This window comes from Mixophyes fleayi, chromosome 5, assembly GCF_038048845.1.
Source record: "Mixophyes fleayi isolate aMixFle1 chromosome 5, aMixFle1.hap1, whole genome shotgun sequence".
Classification (NCBI taxonomy): domain Eukaryota; kingdom Metazoa; phylum Chordata; class Amphibia; order Anura; family Limnodynastidae; genus Mixophyes; species Mixophyes fleayi.
Window position 1 is genome coordinate 12,846,711 of NC_134406.1, and position 27,534 is coordinate 12,874,244.

General features: G+C 39.4%; 1 protein-coding gene across 1 annotated transcript in view; it reads right to left on the reverse strand.

Annotated features, from left to right (window-relative positions):
• Positions 1 to 1,784: 1,784 nt before the first annotated feature.
• The window catches only part of CCN4 (cellular communication network factor 4), a 77,844-nt gene continuing 52,094 nt past the window's right edge, over positions 1,785 to 27,534 (reverse strand). The window contains exons 2-5 of the mRNA XM_075211692.1: positions 13,701 to 13,977; positions 10,483 to 10,740; positions 8,061 to 8,254; positions 1,785 to 6,104 (exon numbers count right to left, since the gene is read on the reverse strand). Coding sequence (XP_075067793.1) covers positions 5,802 to 6,104; positions 8,061 to 8,254; positions 10,483 to 10,740; positions 13,701 to 13,977 — 1,032 coding nt within the window. The 3' untranslated portion in view covers positions 1,785 to 5,801. The remainder of the gene's footprint in view (positions 6,105 to 8,060; positions 8,255 to 10,482; positions 10,741 to 13,700; positions 13,978 to 27,534) is intronic.

The following is a 27,534-nucleotide window of genomic DNA, read 5'->3' on the forward strand; positions in this document are numbered from 1 at the left end:
GGGAAAAATTGCATCCAATTTACAGATTTAAGAGGAATTTTATAGGTTGTCATTATTAAAAAATAGGGACATTTCTAGGGTTAAACAGTTCCATTTACAAATTGTTCAATCCTGTGAAATTAGGGACTGTTGGCAACTATATAATTGCTTTAATTTGGCATGCACAAGCAAGTCACACCTACTAAGATAAATAAAATTGAGATTACTCAGCACAAACGTCATCATACCTTTAGAGCGAGGAAATGCCTTTAAAGTGTTTAGTGTTAAGAAAGTGGACTTCCAATAACTCCCGGATTGCTTTCAGCACTGGAGAACAAAGCAATTTAATTTGAGATTTGAAAAATGCATATCAGCCAATTGTTTGGAGACTCATTCAGTTCCAAGAAGTGGAAGAGTTTTGTCTTTGTACTCATAAAATAATGTGTGCTCCGATTGGTACATAAGTCCCCAGCATAAATCACTTTGGAGCCTAGAACATTTGGATCATCAAAATAAAAATGTTTGGTAAATAGAATTGCTCACCTTTATCCGGTGGCTTGGAAGGAGTTAAATCATTAACCACAGGATTCACATGGGTCTAAAGTAAGGCTTCCACATGTCCCTATTTTCCCAGGGCAGTATTCTATGGCACTGAACTCATTAAACTAACACAATGGAACTGTGTGACTGCACATGGATTGTAGGAAGTAACCATAACTATTCAATGAATAATACTTATTTTCATCAGTTACATCTACATATCTATTATGGAGAGGGTTTACTTTACTTATCTGCACAGGATAAGCACAGGGACAAATTATTTAAATAATGCAGTGACATCCATAAATGTAATTAAACACATTGTTTTAGGACAACATCCTGCGGTGTTCATCAGTCCTATTTGTGTAAGAATTCAGTGCATTTTCCTCTACCAGCACCCTCACACTTAAATGATAAGAGGTGTCCCTTAATAATCCAGAACAAAGAGATTTCAGTACTGGAGATCGAGGGATTTAATAGGCTAAAACAATATGCATGTACTAAACTAGCTCCTGATTGGATGCTCATGGTCCATGTTCACTTATATGCCATTTTCACATTCTCATTCCCTTATGAGGATATATAAATTTCCATTTGCTGTAAGGGTAGGGTGAATATTTGTCATATAGTCGAAACCCCCATTACTAGAAGGGATTCCTGCATTAGAAATATATGGAGGTATGCAGAGTTCCTAAGTCTTATAGGGAAAAAAGTAAAGAGGTTTACAGACAAAGGATAACCTGTGTGGCAGTATATGCATAATTATTGAAAACTTTAATTAAACACCTTCTGAAGTTATAACTAATCAGAACAAGTGGAGAATATATTCATTGGGCTCATTTTCCTGGAAATTCTGCTGTTACCTACACATCATCACTTGAACCAATCATTAAGCTGGATTCCACAGTTATTGAAGGTAGGAGGATTTCAGTACAGGTGTATTCTGATTGGATAGCCATAGCTCCTGTCTACTGAAAGCCATTCTACCACTTTTCTATCCAAATGTCCTAAATTTATATTGAAAATGTTCTTCTATTTGTTCTTTATATTGAGTGACACATGTTACAATTATTCCCATCCTTTTATTATAGATTTGGACATGCCCAGGGGAAGATAACCTGGTGGATGATGGTTTTTTTTTACGTAAAATAACAAACTCAAGCCCAGGGGAACCAGTTATTAAAAGTAAAAAACAAGGAGATGGTCCATAGTGCCATGAAAAAAGTAAAAAGACGGTAATAAAAAGATGCAAATAATGACAAATATTAAATAAAATAAACTTTATTGGAAACTGTATACTCATTTCAATAATCCTGTAGGCTGGGACACATCCAGGCTCATACACAAGGGTAAATTAATGGCATTTAAGGTCTTGACTGGGATCTTTTTGATCAACCTCTGGTGAATGAAGCTGTAACGAGGCATGAAATAGGTGACATTGATTGATATGTTCATCACGTGTAGCATAGAGAAAGTGGATGATGATATAAGGATGCAGCATAAACTATTGTTTTCCTTCCCTTTCTTCCATGTGTTTCCAGTTACCCTCTTTTGTAGAGACTCATTTCAGTTCACAAGAATGAGCTCTAAAGTGTGTCGGTAACCTAGCTACCGTACAAGAAGACAGTTCATGGGCTGAATGAAAATATATGGAATATTCAGCCAATCAATTCACCAGGAACAGTTATGTCAGTCGTTTCTACTGAACTGGCTGTGTATTCTCCTAAATACCTGTTCATCCACTGCCTGTCTTTGTGTCTACGCAACAGGTAAACATTAAATGTCATTAGCATGCCCTATAGTATGAGTCCAAAGTCTTAATATGGAAAATGTATGTCTTAAATTATAACTAAGGATAGGTACACACTGGGGCATTTTTGCATTGGGCAAATCAGCCGACATACGACCATTTCATCGGAAGTCGGGTTAGTGTGTATAGTGACATGATGGTCCAAAGTCGTTTCAAGGTGTCGATTGCCGGCTCATTTGATTGGTCGTACAGTTTAATATTTTCTGACCAACTACCGACCGATCATGTAGTGTGTATACACTCATACTCACGATCTCCATAGAGTTTACAGAGTCGGCCTATTTTCGGCCGATGCTAGCGATGAATGTCCCGAAGAATAAATGTAGAGAGTGCTGTAGAAGGAATAATTAATTTGTTCGTTCTGAGACAGAATGTTTCGTTTCAGAGTCACAGAAGCTAACGAAATTCGTTAGGACATGTGGATAGCTATAACAAGGCGGTTTTAATCAGTGTGACAATGTGACAAGAATGAATGAATGAATGAATATTGTGCTGTCATTCTCTGAAGACTAGAGGACCAGATGAAGAGCACAGATCTGAAGGTAAATTGTGTCAGTGTGTATGAATCGCCAGACTGATCGGATCTTCAGCCGTAGGTACAATCGTTTGAGATAACACGTCGGTCGTAAAATTCTTCAGTGTGTACCTAGCCTAAGCACTACTGGAAAGTAAAAATAGCTAGATAAGTCATTAACCTAATCATCAATCTAATTGTAGGACATTCTATAATAATGGAGTAAAGCAAAAATTTGGTAAAATTGTCTTTAGCCACTTAATATATTCTGTAGACAACGTCTTTTTATACCATTCCAATGACATGGAAGGTAACACAGATACCTAATAAGGGTTTAATGGGACATGTTTTATAAGTCTCATAAAATTGCTATATAGGTGACGTTAAATAAAAGAACTTGTGCACCCACCAAGATACGTTCTACGGCTACATACACACTGGCAATATATTTTTGTATGTGTTAAATATGCATTTAGAAGCATTTACAAATGCATTAACCCAATCTGCATTTTTTAAACATGCATCTATGAGAAAAAAGGTTTTTGTTATCTTGTTCAAGCTAAATACAAATGGAGCCGCAATTGTATACAGTTCCTAACTATTGGAACTGAAGGAAAGTTTTATACTGGCTCAACGCATTTCGCATACACTGCAATGGAACAAGATGTATTTAAACAAAAACAAACCACACAGCAAATTAAACACATGTAAGAATGAAAATAAATGCTATCAATTTTGCAGAATGATGTCCACATCCATTTACATGTATTACAAATGCCTCTTAAATGCAGAATTTTAATGCTAGTATGTACATGACCTAAAAGAAGCATTGTAGATAGTTTGAGAAAAATGTCAAAATCAAATGATTTATACTGATCTTCCAATACTCTCAAAAAATACAGGGTTTCCATGGTTGCTATCAGCTTTCTTTCTCTTTTTTTCCTTTGCTTAAATAATTTTTTATTTATTTTTTCTAAAACAAGTGTTGATACTATTGTATACAGGGTCTTAGACATTGAACGTAGTTTAACTTCGTGTAAAAAATGTATTCTCTTGCTTAAAAACAATTTCTGTCACTAATTAATCAGATTCTAACTGATATGTTTTTCGTACAATTTAGTGAATGTCAGTAAACATCTTTGTGCATATATTTCCGCCATTGAATAATTCCTAAACCATAAGAAAAGCACTAAAATAATATATTATTTAACCCTTTAATACTGTACTCCATTGTTTATAGAATGTCGTCTATAGAACGTTCCCTAGAAATGTATAATTTCTGAAGATCAAGTGAATTTAAGAAAGAATGTTTTGCTAGACATTTATATTTTTGGGATATTTGAGGGTACAGATCCTAACACTAGGTGGCAAACAGAAAATAGATATTTAGCATTTAAATTAACACAACGTCATTCACACACAGGCATTTCATTGTTGCCAACATATTAAAATAATTTTCTGGATATATTCTGGTGAGGGGGTTATCCAAGCATGTTACCTGTGGTAATGTTTAGAACAGTGGTTTTTAACCTTTTCAGTAGATTCTGAAAATATGTTCTTGCACCCTTTGCGAAAAATCATTCATTAAAATGAAACTTTATATATAAACATAAAAGCTATAGATTATATATATACATATTCATGTACTTTTGCTTGCATTCAATAAATAAAAGTACCTATCTGCATGTCATCAAAATGTCCCCGATAGTAGCGGTTTTTTAATCTTTACGTGTTGCGAATGGCACAAGAATCTTCTGTACCTCACACCCTCAGAAAGGGTATTTTGTACACCCAAAAAAGGTGTCTCACATACCTGGTTAAGAATTGCTGGTTTAGATGGAACTTGGAATCCTCATAGAAATATATTTACTGAAGTTTTAAAAGTTCCACTTAAATAAATATTATCTTATAATTCCTAGAGACTAAGCATAAATAGTGAGTAGGACAGAAATATACCTTAAAAGAGGAATTATTCTGTGCACCTTATCGATTTTTTACAGTCGGGATATTTTAGCATGCAAACTTTTAGAAGGACCGTAAAGCCAAACATTTTATTTGCTTAATTGCCCAGCACAGGGGTAATGTATATATTATATACTTTTGACATAATCCCTGTGTAGGCTCTTTGTAAACCAAGTGGGTTGCTCTTGATGACATCATAACCTGGCAAAATAATGTCATGCAAATCCCTTCCTGCAAGGCCTGATCTATTGTATCGCAAGAGAATTATCACCGCTCAATAAGACTGACAGGAGGGCTCTGTAAGAAGAATTGACCTTAGTCTCTCTGTCTGTGTGTATATGTTAGGGAATTTAGACTGTAAGCTCCAATGGGGCAGGGACTGATGTGAATGAGTTCTCTGTATAGCTCTGCGGAATCAGTGGCGCTATATAAATAAATGGTGGTGATGATGATGATATATGGAAGAGAAGGCAGACAATGACATCTCTACTGATTTGGTTAACGATGCAGGCAAAATTACTAGCACCACCATAGAAACTTGTTAAAGTCCTATAACAAGGATATATTTAAACATTTATCTCTTAGTATTTATGTTACATATATATTAAGGGGGGAATAACAATTAGGGGCAGTTGGCAACTATGACATTTGTACTTACTCTTCAGATAAAAATTGAAGAGGCATCTCAACGAAAAACAGTGACAAAAAGTGGCTTAGTGTGATAAAGTATTGGCTTCAAAGAGACAAAAAAAAAGGCAAAAGAAGAAAATTGTACACTGTTTACATTCTAATATCTTCATAGAGAAAGTTGCTGTAATTCTTGCAAAGAGCTTCCAAATATAGAAAATAATGATAATAATTTAGGCAGCTGATTATGAAGTCATTTCTGACCCTGAGACTCATTAATGCACTTTAAAAGGTATAGCACCAATAATAACATGGTATTTATGTTTTCCCCTGACTGTCCTATTTCAACGTCCGTGTCTTTCTGGCTGGTCAGTTGATGATTTCGGTATAATCGTGATAGCTTTCAAGATCTGCAAAAATATCATTGGGCTTTTTGCAGTTCAGGTTACAAAAGCAAGCGTTGATCCACATGACATTCCAGGAGACCCCCCCGGTGCCGTCTGGACAGTCGAACTGGACTTCGATGGTCTTTGACTTGTAGGGAGTGCAACATCTGTCGTCGGTGCACAATCCGCAGTACTTGGGCCTGTAGGCTTTCTTACTGGTGCAGCCAGAAATAGTAAAATTCTTTGGTTCATTTTCCCGGTAAACTGCCAAACACTTTTTGCCAGGCTGTAAAACAATAAAGAAAAGTAAAATATTCATTGGGGTTCTACATAAGTCCAACCCCATCTTTAAGCTGCATTGCAGTTATTTTGTTTTTTCATCTTAACCTTGAATCACATTTTAGGCTATGCCCATCAAACAGCCAGTCAATGCTGTTTTATTTTAAATCTCCGATTTGCACAGAACTATGTGAGGCATTAAATACAAATAAGTAATGTTCTAGCAGAGTTAGGACTGACAGAAAGACTGAAAAGTAGGAAAAGCAGCACCTGACTCCCTAGCTGTGACAGCTAAGGGGTAGATTTAATATAGTTTCTAAAAAGGAAAAGTGGAGGTGTTGCCCATAGCAACCAATCGGATTCTAGCTATTATTTACCTAGTACATTTTAGAAAATGATAGCTAAAATCTGATTGGTTGCTCCGAGCAACACCTCCATTTTTCTTTTTTTAGTAGTGTTAGTAACTTACCCCAATCTAATGAATTATGAATCACCTCTTTTTGGACTTTAGCCTGACCGAAAAATAAATGTACCACAGATCCTAAAATACTCCCCCCAAACCACAAACGGTAAATGTATCACACCTTCAAAAAAGAAAAGCTGGAGAACTGTCTCATAGTAACCAATCAGATTCTAGCTATCATTTTCTGGAATGTACTAGATAAATGATAGCTAGAATCTGATTGGTTGCTATCGGCAACACCTTCGCTTTTCCTGTTTAGAACGTTACCTGTAAGACTCCAGCCAACATTTGATAAAGCAAAAAAGAGCTTAAAGCTTTCTTATCTCGCACACTCTAGAGGCAGCCATTTGGTGAGTTGAACCTGTATTTATGAAAATGAATCAACTTGGTAAGGGGCGCTACCTCATGCATTTTAGTCAGGTCATTTAAATATTAGTCAGGAGGTGCTTGATTCAGATCCTAATCATGCCAACATCTTCACAATGCCACCTCCCTTTTGGGTTCCAATAATTGAAACAGTCACATCGAAATTGGGAATGTTAAGAGGTATAACTTAGCACACAAAATGGCTGCCTCCACTGGAGGACATTTATGAAGGACAAAACAGCCGCTCCGTAATGAAAAGATAACTGTGAGCGTGGATATCCACAAATGTACCTAGATTTCTGCCAATACACTGCTTTGTGAGACACAAAAAGTGTGTCCCCATCTCATAGGTTACCAGACTGCATTGAAAAGCTTTGGGACTACCTGATACCCTTGGTTATGGGGGTCAGAAAAATGAACAAGATGGTGAAAGTTGCACCTTTTCCACCACAGTGGTCCAAGTATAATGAACAAGAGTCCATTAAAAGCTTTGGAAAGTTTATTGGAAGGTTCTTTTTTACTATTTGTTATTTTTTATATAAACCCAAAAGCAGAAAATATTGCATTATTCATTTAATTATATACTATATATTACACTAGTGTCAGTGGTTATTAATTTATTAGCCATTTAATGAGTTGTACCAGTTGTCATGTCTCAGTCATGTCATTAGATCTGAGCACATTTTTAGGCTGCATTCTCATGAACATTGGTTTAGATCACAAAATGGTTAATTTATGAAGCAAAAAAATGACAAAGGCAAGATTTTGCAAGACTTCCAACAAAGCTTATGGGTTTGTGGAGCAAGAGAGCAGAATTTTGCACGGGCTGGTGGGAGAAGATGAGCCATGTGTGGGTGTTCCTTGCTGTGGTCCACCTAATAGTAATTCAAATGAGAGTTTATTTTGTGGAACAAGATTAATATTAGATAAGGGGACACAGGGGTTCATTTTTAGGGATGTTTCTTGCTCTGTGTGAGGGGCACAGAATCATTTCCACTTGGCAAAAGGACTTAATTTTAGCTCTGAGCAGAGGTCGGGTCCCATCTTACACTTTTAATACAGCGCGTTTCGCATCTTTCCCATGTTGCATTTCCCAAATAAATTTTTGAGAAAATATACTTGTAAAATTCATACCCGAATGTGTTTTGTTATATCCACCTCACATGGTCTCATGTTACACAGGCGGCTGTCCGTGAGAAGCCTACACTTGTCGTTATCATTGGATATCCGTGTGGATATTCCCATGCCGCAGGTCTTAGAACATGGGCTCCAGGGAGTCGTCTGAATGATGCAGTTATTGTGCCAGGATTCACTTTCACCACCGTAAGCTGAAATATTTTTTAAGACAATGTGAGTCAGACAAAAATCGTCTCGCACCCTAGACAAAATCTACTTTGCTTTATATTGCTGACCATGGTTAATGTGTCAAACAACTTATAAAAAAAGTGACTTTAAATAAAAACTTACATATATTTTAGTTATGTGCTATTAATTTTTATTTTGCCAAGGTCAGACATCTCTAATCCATAAATCCCTTCCTGCCCCTGCAACATACCAAAGAGCAATGGAAGTAAACAACTAGGCTTGGCTAATATAAGGCAGTTCTTCAACTGTGGTTCTCAACTACCCCAAAGACGCCGTCATTTGGGACTAAACCGTGAACTGGTGAACATACTCGTCTACTTGTCCAGGAGATTTACGAATTTTGGGAGTCCTCCCAGACTTCCAGCAGAGTAGGACACCTTTCCAGATTAATCTTCACTTGCTTCTGAAGTGATGACGCAGTTCGCAGTGACTTGCATCATCATGGCCCAGCACCCCGCTTCGCAATGGCGCAAAGCGTGCCGCTGTGCAGTGGGGTCATGGCTATGTTGATGAAACTTGTCACTTTGAACCTCTCTCCAGAAGATAAGGTCCAAAAAGTAGGTAAGTATACTTGACATGTCATAAATAATCCAACAGATAAAAACTCTCAAAATATAATTTATTATGGTTACTTGAGAACCAGAGTTGAACAGCTGCCTTATTTCATACATGTTTATTTTCTTTGCTCTTGAATATAACAACTCTTTGCTCTGATTTTTGCATAAAATTACAGAAACAGAGCACTACTATATTATATACAAGACTAACAACAATTAAACAACTCTGCACGTATCATTGGGAAAAACATATAACAAAGCCAGATATATAAAGCAATGCTTAGTAAAAGCCAACAGCCCCCTTCTCTCAAGTATTAGAACTTTGGTGGTCCAGTGCCAGGGACCCTCACAATCCTTGAGTAGTTAAACCCCTCCTAATATTGACAACATTTGGAAAATAAAGTGCAAATAGCACTGTGTTCATTTGAAACCAAGGAGCTGATTGGACAAAGCCTTGTCTCCGCCCAATCAGTACATGTGTTATAAATTAGCATAGCGCTGTTTTATTTTCAATTCTCCCTTTGGGTTAGTACTCAAGAATTGCTGGTTCTTTGACCTTGGATCCCCACAGTTCTGCTAATTTTAATGAGAGGTAATCATGGCTAAAATTAGGCATCCTTGATGATATGCAGACAATACTTATTTTTTCTGCTGCCTTGTCGCTGAAATACAGCAAAATACCGGAAAATAAATGTTAAGTTAGAGCTACTGTAGTAGATAAAAACCCTGACGTGATTGTTTGTAAATACACTTGACAAATAGTAACAGAATTTTGCTTGAAACAAACATAAGCTTTAAAAACAGTGAAAGGTAAATTGCTCTATGCATTTATCAACACAACGGGCCTGATTGATTAAGAAAAGGAAAGCAAAAAAAGGAGTAACTTTGCACCTTGGCAAAACCATGTTGCATTGGAGGGGTAGGTAAATTTAAAATGTGATGGCAGATTTATAGTTGGGGTAGGGTATGTCCTCGATCAACTTTAAATTTCAGTGTACAAATAAGCTATCAAGTATTTGTGTGTACATGAAAACACAGCAAGTATGTAACTCATGTGCAAAATAAAAAACTAATTTGCAGCCCTTGCATTGTAACATGTTTTGTCCAGGAGCAAACTTACTCCTTTTTTTTACCTCACTTTCCTTAATGAATCAGGCCCAGCATTTGTAAATGCTCTATTTCATCAATAAGATAGACAATAAATTAGTAACACTGATTTGCAGATGATCTTGCTATCAAGCTTGATAACTTGTATTAAAAAAGTTGGTGGATTTCTCCTTTAATATACTTGTTAACATTAAACTTAAGTGAATAACTTACTGTTTTATCTGTAAATCATTTAATATTTAATATAGTGCAATATTTACAATACAGAATATCTAAATACTGTACAATACTTGTACAATATTCACTATCTTGCTATATCATACCTTCTTTCCAACATGTTGCTATCTACGGAGTGCTATTTAGTCATTGAATAAGCTGCATCATAATGTACTGTAACAGCAACTGTGAAAGTGTTCCAAATCTCTGCTTACAGGCAGTACACAACAGCTTGATGTTACACTAGGCTTGGGGGGAAATGTGAACCCATGCAGGGCCTTCTGCAATAACACCGCTAGCAGTAAACACACCTGGAGAAGCGACGTGACGCGGAGATGCCTTTCTGAACCTCTTTGACTCGTCACATATCCACTGCTCGCAGCACTTTCCTGCAATTTTAACACGCTTGGGGCTCTGACACCAAACCAGCGGTGGGCGGGAGTTTATACAGAGCGGGACACAGCCTATGTCTCCATCCAGACACGTGCAGTTGTACTTGCAGTTTGGCTGAAAGCTCTGACCATTGACGTATCTGACGCCATTGAGAACACAACCCACTCCGGTCATTGCTAGAAAAAAGCCCAACAGAGAAAAACCAGTGTCAGCGATTATAATTTGAAATTGTTCTCTGCACCAATCAAGAAGCTCATTTACTAACATTGCAGTTAGGTGGAAAAATTACACTAAACCGCGGAAACTCTACGCAAGCAGCTTTCATCCTGGGCAAGCTAGACATTAAGGGGGGAAGTCAATCAGCTGCAAAATGAGAATGAGAATGGTTCACCCATGAAAATGCAATTTTCTTTTTCATCTTGTATGATTCAAATTCATATACTGTTCGTGGGTTTTTGTGCAGTCATTGGCGAAACGCGTCATGTTGGTGAACAATTTATTTCCATTAAGTACATTATACAGGCGGCGGGTTGTTGCATTGCCGGCTTAAAACCGGCAATCTCACTGTGGCCATTGTAAGTGACAACATTCCCACTGAAGGCAAAACGTGTCCCATTGAAAGTACAGGAATGAGGTTGGGTTTCCGGTACCTTGTGCCAGTGGGAGAATTCAAGTTGTGGACAGGCGAAGGATGTGCACTTTCTCATAAAACAGGAAACACTTCCCGAAATGCACCGTCTATACCTCTGCCAGCTCATTTAAATAATCCTCTTCCCCTAATCCCACTTTGCATGAATTGCACCTTGCAGCAATATTAATAAATGACCTTCAATGACTCACATTAAAAAAAGTCAATAATTACAATATAATATGTGTCGTTAAGAGATTATTTTAGCAGCTACTGAAAAGTGGAAATATTTAATATTCAACATTTTTCAAAAGCAGTTGATTAAATGTTAGTCCAGAATAAATTACATTATGTTCAACTCAATTTAGTATCATAGATGTAATGCGTAGATTCTTACAGCGGTCACTCAGCTGCCTTCAGGTCTCACCGTTCCATTTAGTAGCTGAGTAGATTTAAAATATAATAATAATACATTTTTAAAAATAAAAACAGTATAAAAGCAAGTTGAACAATACAAACATAGCCAATGCTAAAGGCACAGAACAGCTTGCACAAACTAATACAATGAATCTTAAGAATATATAACATTACAATCAGGGAGAAAGCTAAAAGATTAAGTCAGATTTATTCATTCATCAGTAAGCGCATGGGATGGGTGTGGGTGATGGTAACAAAAAAATAGACTTGAAGGTAACTGTTTAAAACAGTCCTATGCTCTCAAATAAAGTACAAAAAAAGTAGAGACCATGGTTATACATGTGCATGTCGCCTAAACACAGTTTAAGCGGCCAGTTTGTAGGCTGGATTAATTGTCTTGAGAATGCAGGCTATCAATAGGGACTAATGACATCACTGAGGTATGAGGCACTTTGTGCCTCAGGTATTAAACTAGTTTCTAATGAATTGACAGGCTGAATATGGGCCCTGTCCACATAATGACTGTGCCCACTGTCTGTGGGCAACTATTGGGATTGCTCCTCCCATGAGGTATGGTGAGAACATCGTTTTAGGTGGTTCCATCCTAGGGTCAACACAGATGAGAAGTAGGGCAGGGCAATAAGAGTCTCCTGTCCCCCCTTCCTCCAGTCACTGCAGTGTGGTGAGAAAGGAAGGAGAGAGAGAGCTTTCCCGCCTCTATTTCTCTCTCCGTGTCAGTCACTGTGCGGACACCTTAGGGCAAATGTATCAAGCTGCAAGTTTCCCGGCTTTTGAAAAGTGGAGATATTGCCTATAGCAACCAATCAGATTCTAGCTGTCATTTCGTAGAATGTACTAAATAAATGACAACTAGGATCTGATTGGTTGCTATAGGCAACATCTCCACTTTTAAAACCTGTCGGAAACTCTCAGCTTGATACATTTACCCCCTGGAGTGAATGGTCAGTGATTGGAGTAGCAGAGAGGGGTGGAGTAGAGTACAAGTGCCACCTTGGGTAGTATTTTCTTTTTGTACTTTATCTGATCTTTCCATTTAATTTGGGTAGCCTCTATCCTTCAATCATTAGAGGAGAACACCCTCTTTTATATATAATGCTATCCCCTGAGCTAGGTGTAAGAATGTGCTTTGCAAAAAGCACATTCAGTGAAAAGCAAAAGTTTACAGAGCAGTTGTCAGGGGGTTTGCTGTATTACTACCTAATCTAAAAACCTTCCCAAAGGAGCTATAGTTATCGTTCCTTGGTAACCCTGTCCCGGGTGCTGAGAAAGGCTTTTCACTCCTCTATTAGTAAGGTAGGGACTAAGTCCAATGTCATCCCACTTTGAGCAGGCTCAAAAAACAGACAGTGACTTTCATGATCAAAGTTGCTGACACAAACCCCTAGTCAGAACTGTCAAGGCATAAGACTCCTTTTGGTGGGGTGAACCTTTCTTTTTCCCAAGGTGCGGTTATCATAGTACAAGGAAGACCTTAGGTATCCAGCCTTCACATGATTGGTACCTGCTTATAAGGGGCTGTCACCTAGCCTCCCCCAAGTCCTCAGGTGATAACTGGCACCCTGCTGTGAACAACTCCGGACAGTCTAATTGTTCATGAAGTTGATCAATGAGCACCCACTTTACCAGACAAAAGGCGTATGATCACATAAGGCCCCGGGCATCTTGAGTCATGACCCTTTTTATTCCTATACAGTGATTATATGCTCTGGAACGACCAGCATTTCCTGTACAACATGTCCAACCAATCAATGGTCAGTGCAACTTTTCATCCTCAAGGTACTCAGCCTCCGTTTGGCCAGGTATCCTGATGACTCTAAGTGACAGTGGATCTTTTAGGGGACATTAAAGAGCATAGAGGTGCATGGAGATCCCACCTGGTGACATTTAAGAACTGTGTTAATACATATATTAATATATTAGATACATCAATGATGGTATGTACATTATTTTTAGCAGTATTAACATGTATTGCAGATAGGGGATGCCAGGTGAGCTTAATCTTTATTTTCAGCAACCCTGCTCCCTGCACATGATAAAAACACATGAATAATAAATATATGTGATACTTACGTCCACAGACACCTACTTCATACCTAGGCATATCTCTGCTGTAGTCACAGTATAGTCCTTTATGAGGGTCACACGTATCTGCCTCCGTACAGTTCTCTCCCAGCTGTTTGGCACATGTCTTGCAGCAGTCACAACCGTCTGTGACCAGGCTGACCCCTGGCGGGCACGCAGGGTGGCCTGAAGGGCATTGGCAGGGCCACTTACAATACTGGGTCCTAATGTACTCTTCTGAGACAGCAGGGGCAGGTGGCATTGTGGTGGTGTTTTGTAATATGACCTAAAAATAACACAGACAGAGATTTATTACGGAAGCAGAACTTAGATACAGAATAACGAGAAAAATTAAATAATTTTACTGTGTTCTGAACAGAGCTGAACTGAGAGTTCCTGATGTGTCAGTAAATGCCTTGTGCCTCGTACCTCAGTGTTATCACTAGATCCTAGTGAACTGATTGGACAAACTGTGGGCCATAGTGAGGCCATTAGGATACAGATTTTTAAACTACGATGAGCAAGCCGCTTCAAGACTTATACAAACGGATGCTCGCTTTGCACTCTGGGTCAGTTATGTTCAAGCTGCGATTAGTGTGACACATGATTTCAATGACACAACAACATTTTCCATAGCACTTGATGGAGAATGAAAACGCAGCGTGAACCAAGAGTTCCACAATCCAAAACAAGGGCCCGTGTATAAATACATACCCTTAGCTATCTGGCAGGGCATGCTGGCACTTATAGTCCCACAAAAGCTGCAGATCCACAGGTTGCCTTTTATGTTACATTATAAGGATGTGGATTTCAGGGCGCTCACGGTAGAGTTTTTACTCCAAGGGTAAGACAATATATGACCTTGGCATAAGAAAACTATTTGTAATACATTTACAAAGTACATTGTTAAATAACAATAAGAGCCTTGTGCCAACACTAATCAGGGTTAGTAACTGATAATTAATATTGAACGATACTGTTTAAATGTTTGTTTATATACACGTGTATAATCTGGTGAAAGATTCAAGGTTACTATTAGTTTTGTGCAAATCATAACTTCAAAATCCTTTATAGAAAATGATTAAATGGACACTAATATCCAACATATATAATATTCAACTAAACCGGTACCAAAATGTAAGACTACAGATAAGACATGTAAGACTGTTTCATGATATATTGGCCTTCATTCTGTATTTAGCAGTACAATTTTGCACACTTCACCAGCATCATTTGGTCTTAACTGGGGTCGCTTAAAGCCAAATTCCGCTGGCAAACTGTACAATATTTCATGGCGAAATGCGTAGCGAAGCAAATATTTTGCCGAACAGCTTTGAATGTGTCAATTATCTCGAGCTGTGAACCAGTGAAAATGCAGAGTTAAACCATTCTCCCAGCATTATGTCCTTGGTGACACTTGAGTTATAGTTGAATATACACTTAAGACTTTTCATTGTAAGCATGACGTGAAGCTGGAGAAAATAATAAAGGGTTAGAGGCCGATTTTAATGAAAAATAAAAAATTCTTGTTGGTCAAAGGATCAAAAAAATATTTTTAATATTTACGTTTATAAAACAAATTTATTAAAAATACACCATAAACTGTGAATTACATCTCTTTCCCCAATAATTCAATGGTAGTTTTCCCATAGAAGTTATGGATAAAGCATTGTAAAATGGTATCTCTGATTGAAGAGCTCCAAGAAGCATTAGTCATCATGACCGCTGGTGTCAATGGTCTGCATTGCAGTAGTATTGATATATTTTATTTATGAGGAGCCAAAAGGGGTCCCCAGTGCTGTACGGAGGGGGTTTAATTGTCTGCTGTCAAAATGGTATCCCAGTGTGTGAGTAGTAGGGAATTTAGATTGTAAGCTCCAATGGGGCAGAGACTTCTGTGAATGATAAATACTCTCAGTATGGCGCTATGTAATACAATAGTAATACATTCTCAGATCACTAAAAAGACAATTATTAAGGATCTGACTGCAGTTCCCTCTCTCATTGTCACAGGCCATCACTTTCCAAGCCAAAGGCTTCGTACTTTTATTACAGCATATGAGGTTGACCTTCCTTCCCCACAAACACAGAAAGATAAACTGCAGCTGTTGGTAAAGTTTAGAAAGACTGAGCAAGCAAGTCAGTAACCTGGTAGATCATAATATACAAGATGTGAAGCAGAACACAGTTGTAGCTCTTTAAACACATTAAATATTGATTAACTGTCAAGAGCAGCGCATCTCGTAAAATCCTTCAACACTCTCTGAAAGCCTAAACTACTGCCTAACAAATGACTCGCACAACCATCCAAATCTCCACTCTGAGCCCCACTCGCTCCTCTTGTCTCAGCCAAGCCACTAGGCTGTAAGCTCTCTAACGAGCTTGGCCGCCCCTACCCATTGTTTTCATGTCTGCATTCATGGACACTCATTTAGGGGGAGATTCAACTGCCGGAGATGTGGTGCGTAGACGTGACCGCGATGTCCGCTGTGCGCATTGCCGGGCATTACGATAGGAATCTCCGCTCATTTTTCTGCGCATGTCTTTGGGGTTTCAAGAAAAAAAATCAGCGGAGATTTCTGTGAAATATTTAAACGCTAAATGTCTCTGTGGCGGTTTTACTCATTATTACGACGCTGGTTATTCTGACACGTAATATATATACAAAAGAATTCCGAATAAGATCAGTGTGACATGATTAAAATGTAGACTTACTATAAATGAGACATAGAAGATCTACGACCTGCATGCCATTAATTCCAAATAGAGAAAATGCCGGTGCTTCACATTGACGTCATATAATATAGAGACATTTCGCTATATTATAAGCAGCAATGCCAGGACCCGTAAACTGTACAATTTAATCCAAGGGTTAGGGTTAGGGTTATGGTTAGGATTAGGGTTAGGGTTAGGGTTAGGTTTAGGGTTAGGATTAGGGTTAGGGTTAGGATTAGGTTTAGGGTTAGGATTAGGGTTAGGGTTAGGATTAGGGTTAGGGTAAGGGTTACTGTTAGGGTTAGGATTAGGGTTTGGGTTAGGTTTAGGGTTAGGATTAGGATTAGGGTTAGGATTAGGGTTAGGATTAGGGTTAGGGTTAGGGTTAGGGTTAGCAGTTGACATTGCTGCTTTAAATACGGAATTTCCAATGTCGCTATATTAAGTTCCGTCCATGTGAAGCGCGGCATTTTTTCTATTCGGAATTAATGGCAGGCAGGTCGGAGATCTTCTGTGTCTCATTTATAGTAAGTCTACATTTTATTCATGACGTGGCGGAATAAACAGAATCGCAATAACATTCCCCACCGTTCCATGGACGTTCTGGAGACGCCTCAGGTTGAATTGATCCTCCCTCAGCTAGGAGCAAGCAAATAAACAAAAAGAGCAAGTTTGCTCCTGACTAAACCAGGTTGCAAGACAAAAGCACACAAATATTGGAGAGCTTTAAACTAAGACACGACCCCTCCCAACTCTATATCTCCTCTCGCACATTTTCCCTGCAGTGTAAGAATGTTTTACCAAGGTGTGAATTTGCTCTTTTTTTTGCTTTGCTCCTAAGGACCATTATAACTACCTTGTATGTGTCCATCGCTGCGGAGCACTGTGACGTCGTACAAAGCAATAACAAAACTTTTTTTTATCTGTTGTTAAAAATAATCATCAGTCGTGATTTTGATTTCAATTGTAGGATTATAAGGAGGGGTAAATAACACGGCATGCAATTATTATTGACTTTCATGTATTGCGCAAACTAGATGTAAAAGATTAGAAGTAATTCTATCTAATTACTGAAGAGGACAATGGACTTAATCCAGATTTAATCCAATCCTGCAGCCTCGAGTGGGAGGTAAGCAGAGTTAGTTCATTGAGAGTGTTGTTATAAATTGAGTTCAAATAGAAGATTTCATTTGGAGCACACAGAAAGTATGGTCTGAGCAAAAATATCCAATATATAGAGTTCCTATATTTTATCTTATATGTGGACGATTGTGGTTTCTGTATCTTTAAATGGTTGTAATACATATTCACTCACTACGTGACCTTTCATTGGTTACTCGCTCTCACACCTGTATGTAAGTGATCTGTATATTATTTTTACTTTACTTGAGAATGAGAAAATTGGTCCCTGTGGTATTGATACTGAGTGCGGTAAATCAGTCCTGGGACTCTCTGCGGATGAACCAGAATGGCAGCTCAGTCATACGTACCGGAACTGGGAGTCTGCAAAAAATATCATTTTCTCAAGATTTAGGGCTTATCTCCCTTTAATAAATAGATATTATGATAAACCATACTTGTCTACTAGCCCGGAATATCTGGGACATTCCCGAATCCCGAGTAGTTCTCCAGAAATCCTGGGATAGTGGGTCATTCTCCCATATCCTGCCCACTTCCTAGTTAAGTGGGAGCCTCTGCAACACGATTCGCGAAGAATCATGTCTTTTGGTCCCGCCCCTCGTGGCAGTGTGTCGCTTTCCCAGGGCCAAAATAACGCGTTTCGTCGAACCCCGCCCCCTAACTTTCTCACCTTTTACCTCCCCTTCAGGGGAACAGTGAAAGGTTGGTATGTGATAAACTTCTAAATGTTGCTTTATTAATATATATACATAGAAATAAGGGCAGGCAGGGCTGGGGGGGCAGGGGGCATCTGACCCCCAGGCTGGTCCTTGGGCTGGGTCACTAGGTTACCTGCATTTATTGCCCTTTACAATGCGTTTAATCGGCTGCTGAAACTGGTCTTGACCCCTGGGGTTAAATTGTACAACCACCCCTTGTGTGTGTATATATATTAGAGATGGTCACTGACCCCCGTGTTTTGGTTTTGGATTCGGTTTTGGATCTGGATTACCGTCGTGTTTTGGTTTTGGTTTTGGTTTTGCAAAACCGCCATTGCGTGTTTTGGTTTTGGTTTTGGTTTTGTTTGGTTTTGTTTTGCTAGTTTTTGGGAAAATCCATGTTTTTGGGCCTAAATTAACCCAATTTAGTGCTCCAACTGTTTTAGAGACAAGTAATCTAATTGTTGAGGTAATAAATCATCCAAAAAAACAGTTTAATTCTTCGTTGGTAGGCCTATTCTACACACAAAACAGATTGTCTTCCTCTCCATCTATGCATATTGGCAATGCAGCCATCGTCTTTGAATGTATATTACACCCTACACTTATAGTTAAATATGTAAAGAAATGGAAAAAGCCAGTTTGCTTTCTGTCTCTCAAGGCCCCCCTCCACTTGTATAAAATAGCAAAAAATTCAGCCATTATAGACTGTACAATATTAATTGACATGGAGAAAGCCAGTTTGGTTTCTGTCTCTCTAGGCCCCCCTCCACTTGTATAAAATACTAAAAAATTCAGCCATTATAGACTGTACAATATTAATTGACATGGAGAAAGACAGTTTGGGGTCACTCTGTCTCTCTAGGCCCCCCTCCACTTGTATAAAATACCAAAAAATTCAGCCATTATAGACTGTACAATATTAATTGACATGGAGAAAGCCAGTTTGGTTTCTGTCTCTCTAGCCCCCCCTCCACTTGTATAAAATACTAAAAAATTCAGCCATTATAGACTGTACAATATAAATTGAAATGGACAAAGGCAGTTTGGTATCTGTCTGCATCAGATCCTCTCTCCACTAGGAGTAAAATAGAAAACTATTCAGCCGTTATATAATCTAGAATATAAATAGAAATTGAGAAAGGCAATTTGGTATCTGTCTGCATCATAATCATCAACATCATCATTAGCGCCCTCGTCGCCTACACAAATCTCCCCCTCATCCTCTTCTAATTCCAAAGTGGCATCCTCAATTTGGGTATCACCGGCTACACTCGGGCTATTAAGGCACACATCAGCAGAATGCTCACGATTAGACATCCCACTGTTGGATGGACTCTCCACAGGGATTGTTGTCATTTGTGAATCAGAGCAAATATTCTCCTGTAATGCCTCACTGGTATCTTGCAGCTCAGCTTTGACGCGTAACAGTAGTTGTGCACCAATTGTAGCCTGGGTAACTTTTTGGGATCTGCCACTAATAGCCAAAGGTGAAGGCCTCATTCTCTCTTTGCCACTGCGTGTGTAGAATGGCATGCTTGCAATTTTTTTTTTATCGTCACTTAACTTTTGCTCAGTTACACTTCTTTTTCGCTTCAATACAGTAAATTTTTTTTTGGTTTTTGTTTTTTGCACTAATTTGAAAACACTCTGTTGTTTGACATCGCCTTGGCCAGATGACGTACTGGGAACACTAACATCAGGACTGGTGACAGAACCTGGTTGCTCATTTAGATCATATGTGGACTGCTTTGAATCCATTCTGAGCGCAAACCACTGAGGAGTGCTAAAAATTATTGAGTAGATACTGCTGACAGATATGACTTTTGACAGCCAGAAATATTAATGCACAATTAGGGAGGACACCCCAAAAACACTGAGGAGTGCTAAAAATTATTGAGTAGATACTGCTGACAGATATGACTTTTGACAGCCAGAAATATTAATGCACAATTAGGGAGGACACCCCAAAAACACTGAGGAGTGCTACAAATTATTGAGTAGATACTGCTGACAGATATGACTTTTGACAGCCAGAAATATTAATGCACAATTAGGGAGGACACCCCAAAAACACTGAGGAGTGCTAAAAATTATTGAGTAGATACTGCTGACAGATATGACTTTTGACAGCCAGAAATATTAATGCACAATTAGGGAGGACACCCCAAAAACACTGAGGAGTGCTACAAATTATTGAGTAGATACTGCTGACAGATATGACTTTTGACAGCCAGAAATATTAATGCACAATTAGGGAGGACACCCCAAAAACACTGAGGAGTGCTACAAATTATTGAGTAGATACTGCTGACAGATATGACTTTTGACAGCCAGAAATATTAATGCACAATTAGGGAGGACACCCCAAAAACACAGAGGAGTGCTAAAATTTATTGAGTAGATACTGCTGACAGATATGACTTTTGACAGCCAGAAATATTAATGCACAATTAGAGAGGACACCCCAAAAACACTGAGGAGTGCTTAAAATTATTGAGTAGATACTGCTGACAGATATGACTTTTGACAGCCAGAAATATTAATGCACAATTAGAGAGGACACCCCAAAAACACTGAGGAGTGCTAACATTTATTGAGTAGATACTGCTGACAGATATGACTTTTGACAGCCAGAAATATTAATGCACAATTAGGGAGGACACCCCAAAAACACAGAGGAGTGCTAAAATTTATTGAGTAGATACTGCTGACAGATATGACTTTTGACAGCCAGAAATATTAATGCACAATTAGAGAGGACACCCCAAAAACACTGAGGAGTGCTTAAAATTATTGAGTAGATACTGCTGACAGATATGACTTTTGACAGCCAGAAATATTAATGCACAATTAGAGAGGACACCCCAAAAACACTGAGGAGTGCTTAAAATTATTGAGTAGATACTGCTGACAGATATGACTTTTGACAGCCAGAAATATTAATGCACAATTAGAGAGGACACCCCAAAAACACTGAGGAGTGCTAACATTTATTGAGTAGATACTGCTGACAGATATGACTTTTGACAGCCAGAAATATTAATGCACAATTATGGGGGACAACCCAAAAGCGCTGGGGAGTGCCAAATATGAAGAAAAAATAATAAACCTCTATCCTCCTCTCTGCACTAGCGATTTTGGTTAGAGCAATTGCAAGAACAATATTGTATTCTTTCTCTGTCCCTGCTCTAATTAGCCTATGACTACACCCTGCTCTCTCCCTCTGTCAAATGGCGATGGATTGCTGTGGAGGCGTGTATTTATAAAGTTGAAGTATCGCGAGAACCGAGTCCCGAGATCCGACGACGTCACAATGACGTTCGGCCTCGATTTGGATTCGGAATTGGCGGGAGAGTACCGAGCTGCTCAGCTCGGTACTCGGATACCCAAAGTTCGGGTGGGTTCGGTTCTCGGAGAACCGGACCCGCCCATCTCTAATATATATGTATATTAGAGATGCTCACTGACCGCATTGAAGTGGTTTTGGTTTTGGTTTAGATCTGGATTAGCTTCATGTTTTGGTTTTGGCAACACCGCCCTCGTGTGTTTTGGTTTTGGATACTTTAAAAAAAAATCCTAAAATATGCTAAAGTCACATAATTTTTGCTCTTTTTTTGTTCCTACATTATTATTAACCTCAATAACACTAATTTCAAGTCATTTGAAGTCAATTTTGACCACCTCACAGGTCACAATATTATATTCATACACTTTCGGACAAATACTGCAGCGACCTGGCTGGATGGTAAGCGACAGAGCAATGACACAAACACACGGCAGTTCCTAGCACATCTAGGGCACACAGCAGTGGCAGAAAAGAAAAATGGGGGTCCGCCCTCCCACCCACCGTTATGTTGGGTCTTAAAAAGGAATACAAAACACTTGAGATCCGAGATAAGACAACATCATGATGACGTTTTGCCTCGTTTTCAAATCCAAAAAAGCGCGAAAGTACCGAGCCGAGTCGGATAAGTTCGGGTATATTTGGTTCTTGGGAAACCGAGCCTGAGCATCTCTAATATATATATATATATATATATATATATATATATATATATATATATATATATATATGTGTGTGTGTGTGTGTGTAAATACATATGAATATATATATAAATGTATAAATATATTTATATATTGGCATTATAGCATTATATAATCTAACACTAGCTTTAGGTTTAAGTGAACTTTTAATAATTGTTAGTAAATAATAAGTTGAATCTGAAGCTAGTTGCTGTAGCACATTGCTCTGTCTTTCTCCCTGAATGAAGTGTTAATACCTGCGCTAAGCCAGCAGCTTTTCACCCCATACACCAGAGCCGGAAGCCCTGGGAAGCAGCCTGTCCAGTTACTGCATCTCCTGCATATTGTATTACTGTGTCAATCATCCAGCTCATGTCTACAGCTCAGACCTTCTATCCCCTGGGTGGTCCAGAACGTTTGATGCTCCAAGGAAACCACTAATGAATTGTCACAGGATGAGAGAAAGTCGTTGCTGCCGATGTATAATCAATATCAGTGTCCGATATAACATGACCATATCATTGCTGGGAGAGTACACAGGAAAAGGAGAGTGAGCAGCGTTACTGCGCTCATCTCACACAGCCTGAGATGTACATTCCATACACATGAAATCATTATGAATTACTGAAATTTCCTCGACCTAAGGAAAGAGCCGGGGCCCATCCAGCAGAGCACTACAGTCCAGACAGACCATCACCGCCTGGTTTCATCTACTCAGCCGCAGACAGCTGCCAAATCACAAACATAGAAATGAAACTAACAGCGAACGGTGTCAAACTGCCAAATGGCGAAGCCAAAAAATATGTCGAGAGGCTTAGAGGCCAGATCGCAGCTATGAAGGCGTGCAGGAGATTTAGATTGGGACTATTACTTTGTGGACTATAACTCAGGCTGTGACGCTGTCTGCTGTGGAACTAGAAGTTCCAGCAAGGCCCAGCTAGCTTCTACTTCTAAGGCATGCCACAAGTTGCTTACACGGTCTGTAGCACTTAAGGAGTTTATTTACTATGCTGCGATGAGCCAAACATCTGGAGAGAACACCTGTTTTCTCCGGATAAAGACTATAATTAATCAAGGGGTTAAAGCAGGAGAAACCAGAGATGTCTCCTGCGTTAACCCATCTAATACTGGTCCCTGCAGCCCCAGAGACTTCAATGGGGACTGCGATGTGACCCAAATTTGACAAGCGGTGAACAGCGAAGCCTTAAAAAACTAACGCCATCTTGAGGCGTTAGCTTACCTTGTTAATGGAGTCCCTATGGACTCCATCGCCGCTGGAAAAGTCTTGCTTCGTCCAGCGCCACTTCCCATTGCAACTCGCGACCTTAGCAGCGCATGCGCAGTAGGCGCTGGGATCAGATCCTCCATTCGCCGGCTCTGGTTTCCCAACTTCAAGCAGCAGTAAAATCGGGACTGTTCACCTGAAATCGGGACAGTTGCAAGGTATGCAGTGTGCAGCGATATAAACATGAATCTTACTGCTGCCCACTGATCACCAATATCAAACAGACCAATTCATCTTCTTAGGACTGTTCATGAACTGATCAAATTTCCGCGGTCCAATGGTCACAAACATGTTTGTGGTACAATCGCCATTTAACCCCAATGTAAATGTGTGGTTGGAATCTTGTAGATAATGTTTGCTGTTCGCAGTACGCCACGGACATGCGAAGTAAGCTGCCTCCTTCAAGATTCGCCATCCACATATGGCACACGCATTCGCGGTTCCTGATCCCCGCTTTACAGTTGTATGATGTGTTTTGGTGCTGTGGATACGAGCTGTGTTGTATCTGACACTTTGCCCTGATCTCTGCTCTATTTAGAATCCAAGGAAAAAGTAAGATTTTTTAAATCAAATTATGCAATGATTTTCCACCTTTGGATGATTTACTTTCTCCTCTACTTCATTACTTTGCACATTACTTTAACTTACCGGTGTCCATCTGTATTAATTGCAGAGAACAGAGCACATATGTGTTGTATTCAAGGGTAACAAAAATCAAATAAATCCTCTAACCAATTATAAATATTGGGAGGATTCTAAAATAATAAAGTTATGTATTTAGTAAAAGTTGCACATTGGCCCACAAACTAAAATCATCTGAAGGTAAAAAGTTCCAATCACAACCTCTGGACAACAAGAAGCTACACCTCACCACAGTTAGGGGGTGATATAGAGCTTAGCACAAGTATTGCCCGTGTACAGAATTTGCAGCCAACCAAACCATGTTGTACTAAAAGGGATGTAAATTCTGCAAGTAGGGCAATAACTGCAATGCTACCACACACACACACACACTATTATTATTATTATTATTATTATTATTATTATTATTATTATTATTATTAATAGATCATACAAGGGGGTAAATGTATCAAGCTGAGAGTTTTCCGGCGGGTTTGAAAATCCAATAAGATTCTAGCTGTCATTTATTCAGTGCATTCTACAAAATGACAGCTAGAATCTGATTGGTTGCTATAGGCAACATCTCCACTTTTCAAACCCGCCGGCAAACTCTCAGCTTGATACATTTACCCCAAGGTGTAACAGCACAGAACAATTAACGGGTACTACTGAAACTCCAAAAGCCCCAAGCATAGCTAGTACCTGAGTAACTGGAGCAGACATAATAGGTATTGAGAAAGGAGGGAAGAGGGTCTTAGTCGTAAGAGCTTACATCCTAAAGGGAGGGCAAACAGACAACAGGCACAAGGGGGGGGCCATGGAGGGGATCTAGGGCAAGAGGAGCACAATGAGGGAGGGATGATGAGAGAGGATGGGGTAATCAAGCAGAGGGAGATGGTTAGGCGGATGGTCAGTAGGCTTGTAAGAACTGGTGAGTTTTCAGTGCCCGTTTGAAGGTGACAGACTAGGGGGAGTCTGATAAAACGAGGGAGATCGTTCTAGTGGAGGGGAGCAGTGCGGGAGAAATCTTGGATTTGGGAGTGGGATGAGGTGATCACAGTGGAGGAGAGGCGACGGTCACTGGCCGAGTGCAGGGAACAGGAAGTAGTGTGATTGGACAGGAGGTTGGAGATGTATGGGGAGGTGGAGTGGGAGAGGGCCGTGTAGGTGAGGGTGAGGAGTTTGAAGAGAATTCTGTAGGGGAAAGGGTGCCAGTGTAAGGCGAGGCAGAGAGGGGAGGCAGAGGAAGAGCGGCGTGAAAGGAAGATGAGTCTCGCGCCGAGTATAGAATGAAGGAGGGCGAGGGAGCAGAGGAGGCCGGTGAGAAGGTTACAGTAGCCAAGATGGGAAATGATAAGTGCATGGATAACAGTTTTGGGGGCATCCTGTGAAAGGATGCAGGCGATGCTACATACTTGGAAGCGACAAGATTGGGCAAGAGATGGAATGTATATGTGTGTATATATATATATATATATATATATATATATATATATATATACATATAGTATATTATTATATTGGGGTTTTTTTTCAGTTTTTCACTCTAGATCAGGTTTTACATATTTCTTTCCCCCTGAAGCACAAAGAAAACAACGGTCTGGCGTTAATCTCTCCACCATCTGTGATTTTTAGTTCGGATGATGCCGTCTGTGACGTTTTTCAAATGAGGACTTAGAAGAAATTAAAAACTAGGAATTACTATTCTAGAAAACAAACACTGAGCTATTTTTACAGTGACTTTTTATTTTTGGACATCGTTCTTTATGTGACTTGAGCTAAATAACCTCTCACTCTGCATTCCTGATACATCTGCCACAAGTACTGTGTGTGAAGTATGAGATTTGTACATACTTTTGGCTATATGAATTTACAAGCTTCACTCTGGTTTCCATGGTTTCCAAATATTATCTTGGAACGTTTCCATTTTACACATATTCCGTTTTTCGTCTCCACCTGGTTAGATTATTTGTACAGCGAGTTTACAGGTTATCAGTTTTTTACTCATTTGAGAGTTTAAGAATTGCAGTGAATTATTACATTTTTGTACTAATTCAATAAACCTGTTAAAAAAAACAGTCCCAAACCAGTTTTAGCATTTCACCTGTGTGATTCTGTAAGTGAGGACAGTGTCATGATGTGAGGAGGGGAATGGAGACAGCAGGAAGCCACAGACTGAGAGTTATATAGTGGAAGGAGCAGGGTCCCCCAGCAGCACAGAGTATATCAGGAGATGTGTGATGTATAAGTGAGGACCGGGCTGCATGTGACAGGGGCAGTGACATGATGTGAGGATAGGAAAAGAAGAATCAGGAAGTCACAGACTGAGAATGATATAAAGGAAGCAGCTGAATCCCCCAACAGCACAAAGTAGAGATGGGAGGCTCTTGTCCATACTTGCCAACTTTGGCAAATGGTTTTCCGGGAGCTCAGGGAGCAGGGTGGCGTGTGGGGGGCGGGACTCAGAGAATAGCGTCATAGGAAGCATGAATCATTTCACTAAGCCCCACCCCCTTCTTTCAATTTACTGAACTGGCTGGAATGCGGGAGGTTGCTCTGCTCTCCCAAGAATCCGTAAGGACTCCCAAAAAGTCTCCCGGACATTCCGTGAGAATAAGCAACTATGCTCTTGTCACACTAATTCAGGAAGATTGTGATGTCACATATATCTCTATTAGAAACAAGTTCATTCATCTAAATGGCTTTTCTGTTCTTACGTATGTTTTAATAAAAGACAGAAACAGTTTGGTGCTTTCTGATGTAACTGTGTTTTGTATGTATTTAAGAAACTGACCAGGCCCACTTGAGTAACATTGCTCATTCTATAAGTCTTCCAATAGAATGCAATTGTCAATGAAAGTCGTTCGTACAGTAGAAACATCTTGTGGAACAAACTATGTGTGGATGTATCACACAGCAAGGTTTATATAATAACATGGTGCAAAGACTTACTCTTGTGTGCCCAGGGCTTGAGTATGGGTTCAGGCCACCCTAGGCTTATACCCTCGTAGCGCCCTCTCCCCATCCACGCCAGACTAATACGCAGTAGGTGAAAACGAACCCAGGGAAAAACGTCAAGATTACAACATTACTACATTTCTCTTTCATGTTTTATTTTTACTGGGGAGAACAACTATTTATATTTTAAAAATAAATCCATTTATACTTCTCCCTGTCGCCCTTTTGCACCCCCCTTAATGCCTTGCGCCCTGGGCCGCAGCCTAGTCAGTCAAATAGATAATCATGCACTGAGTCAGGCTACACTTAAATGGTAAATTCTGATTGGTTAAAAATTCTATTAAGGAAAAGTAGACATGTTGCCATAACAACCAATCAGATTCCAGCAATAATTTGCCTT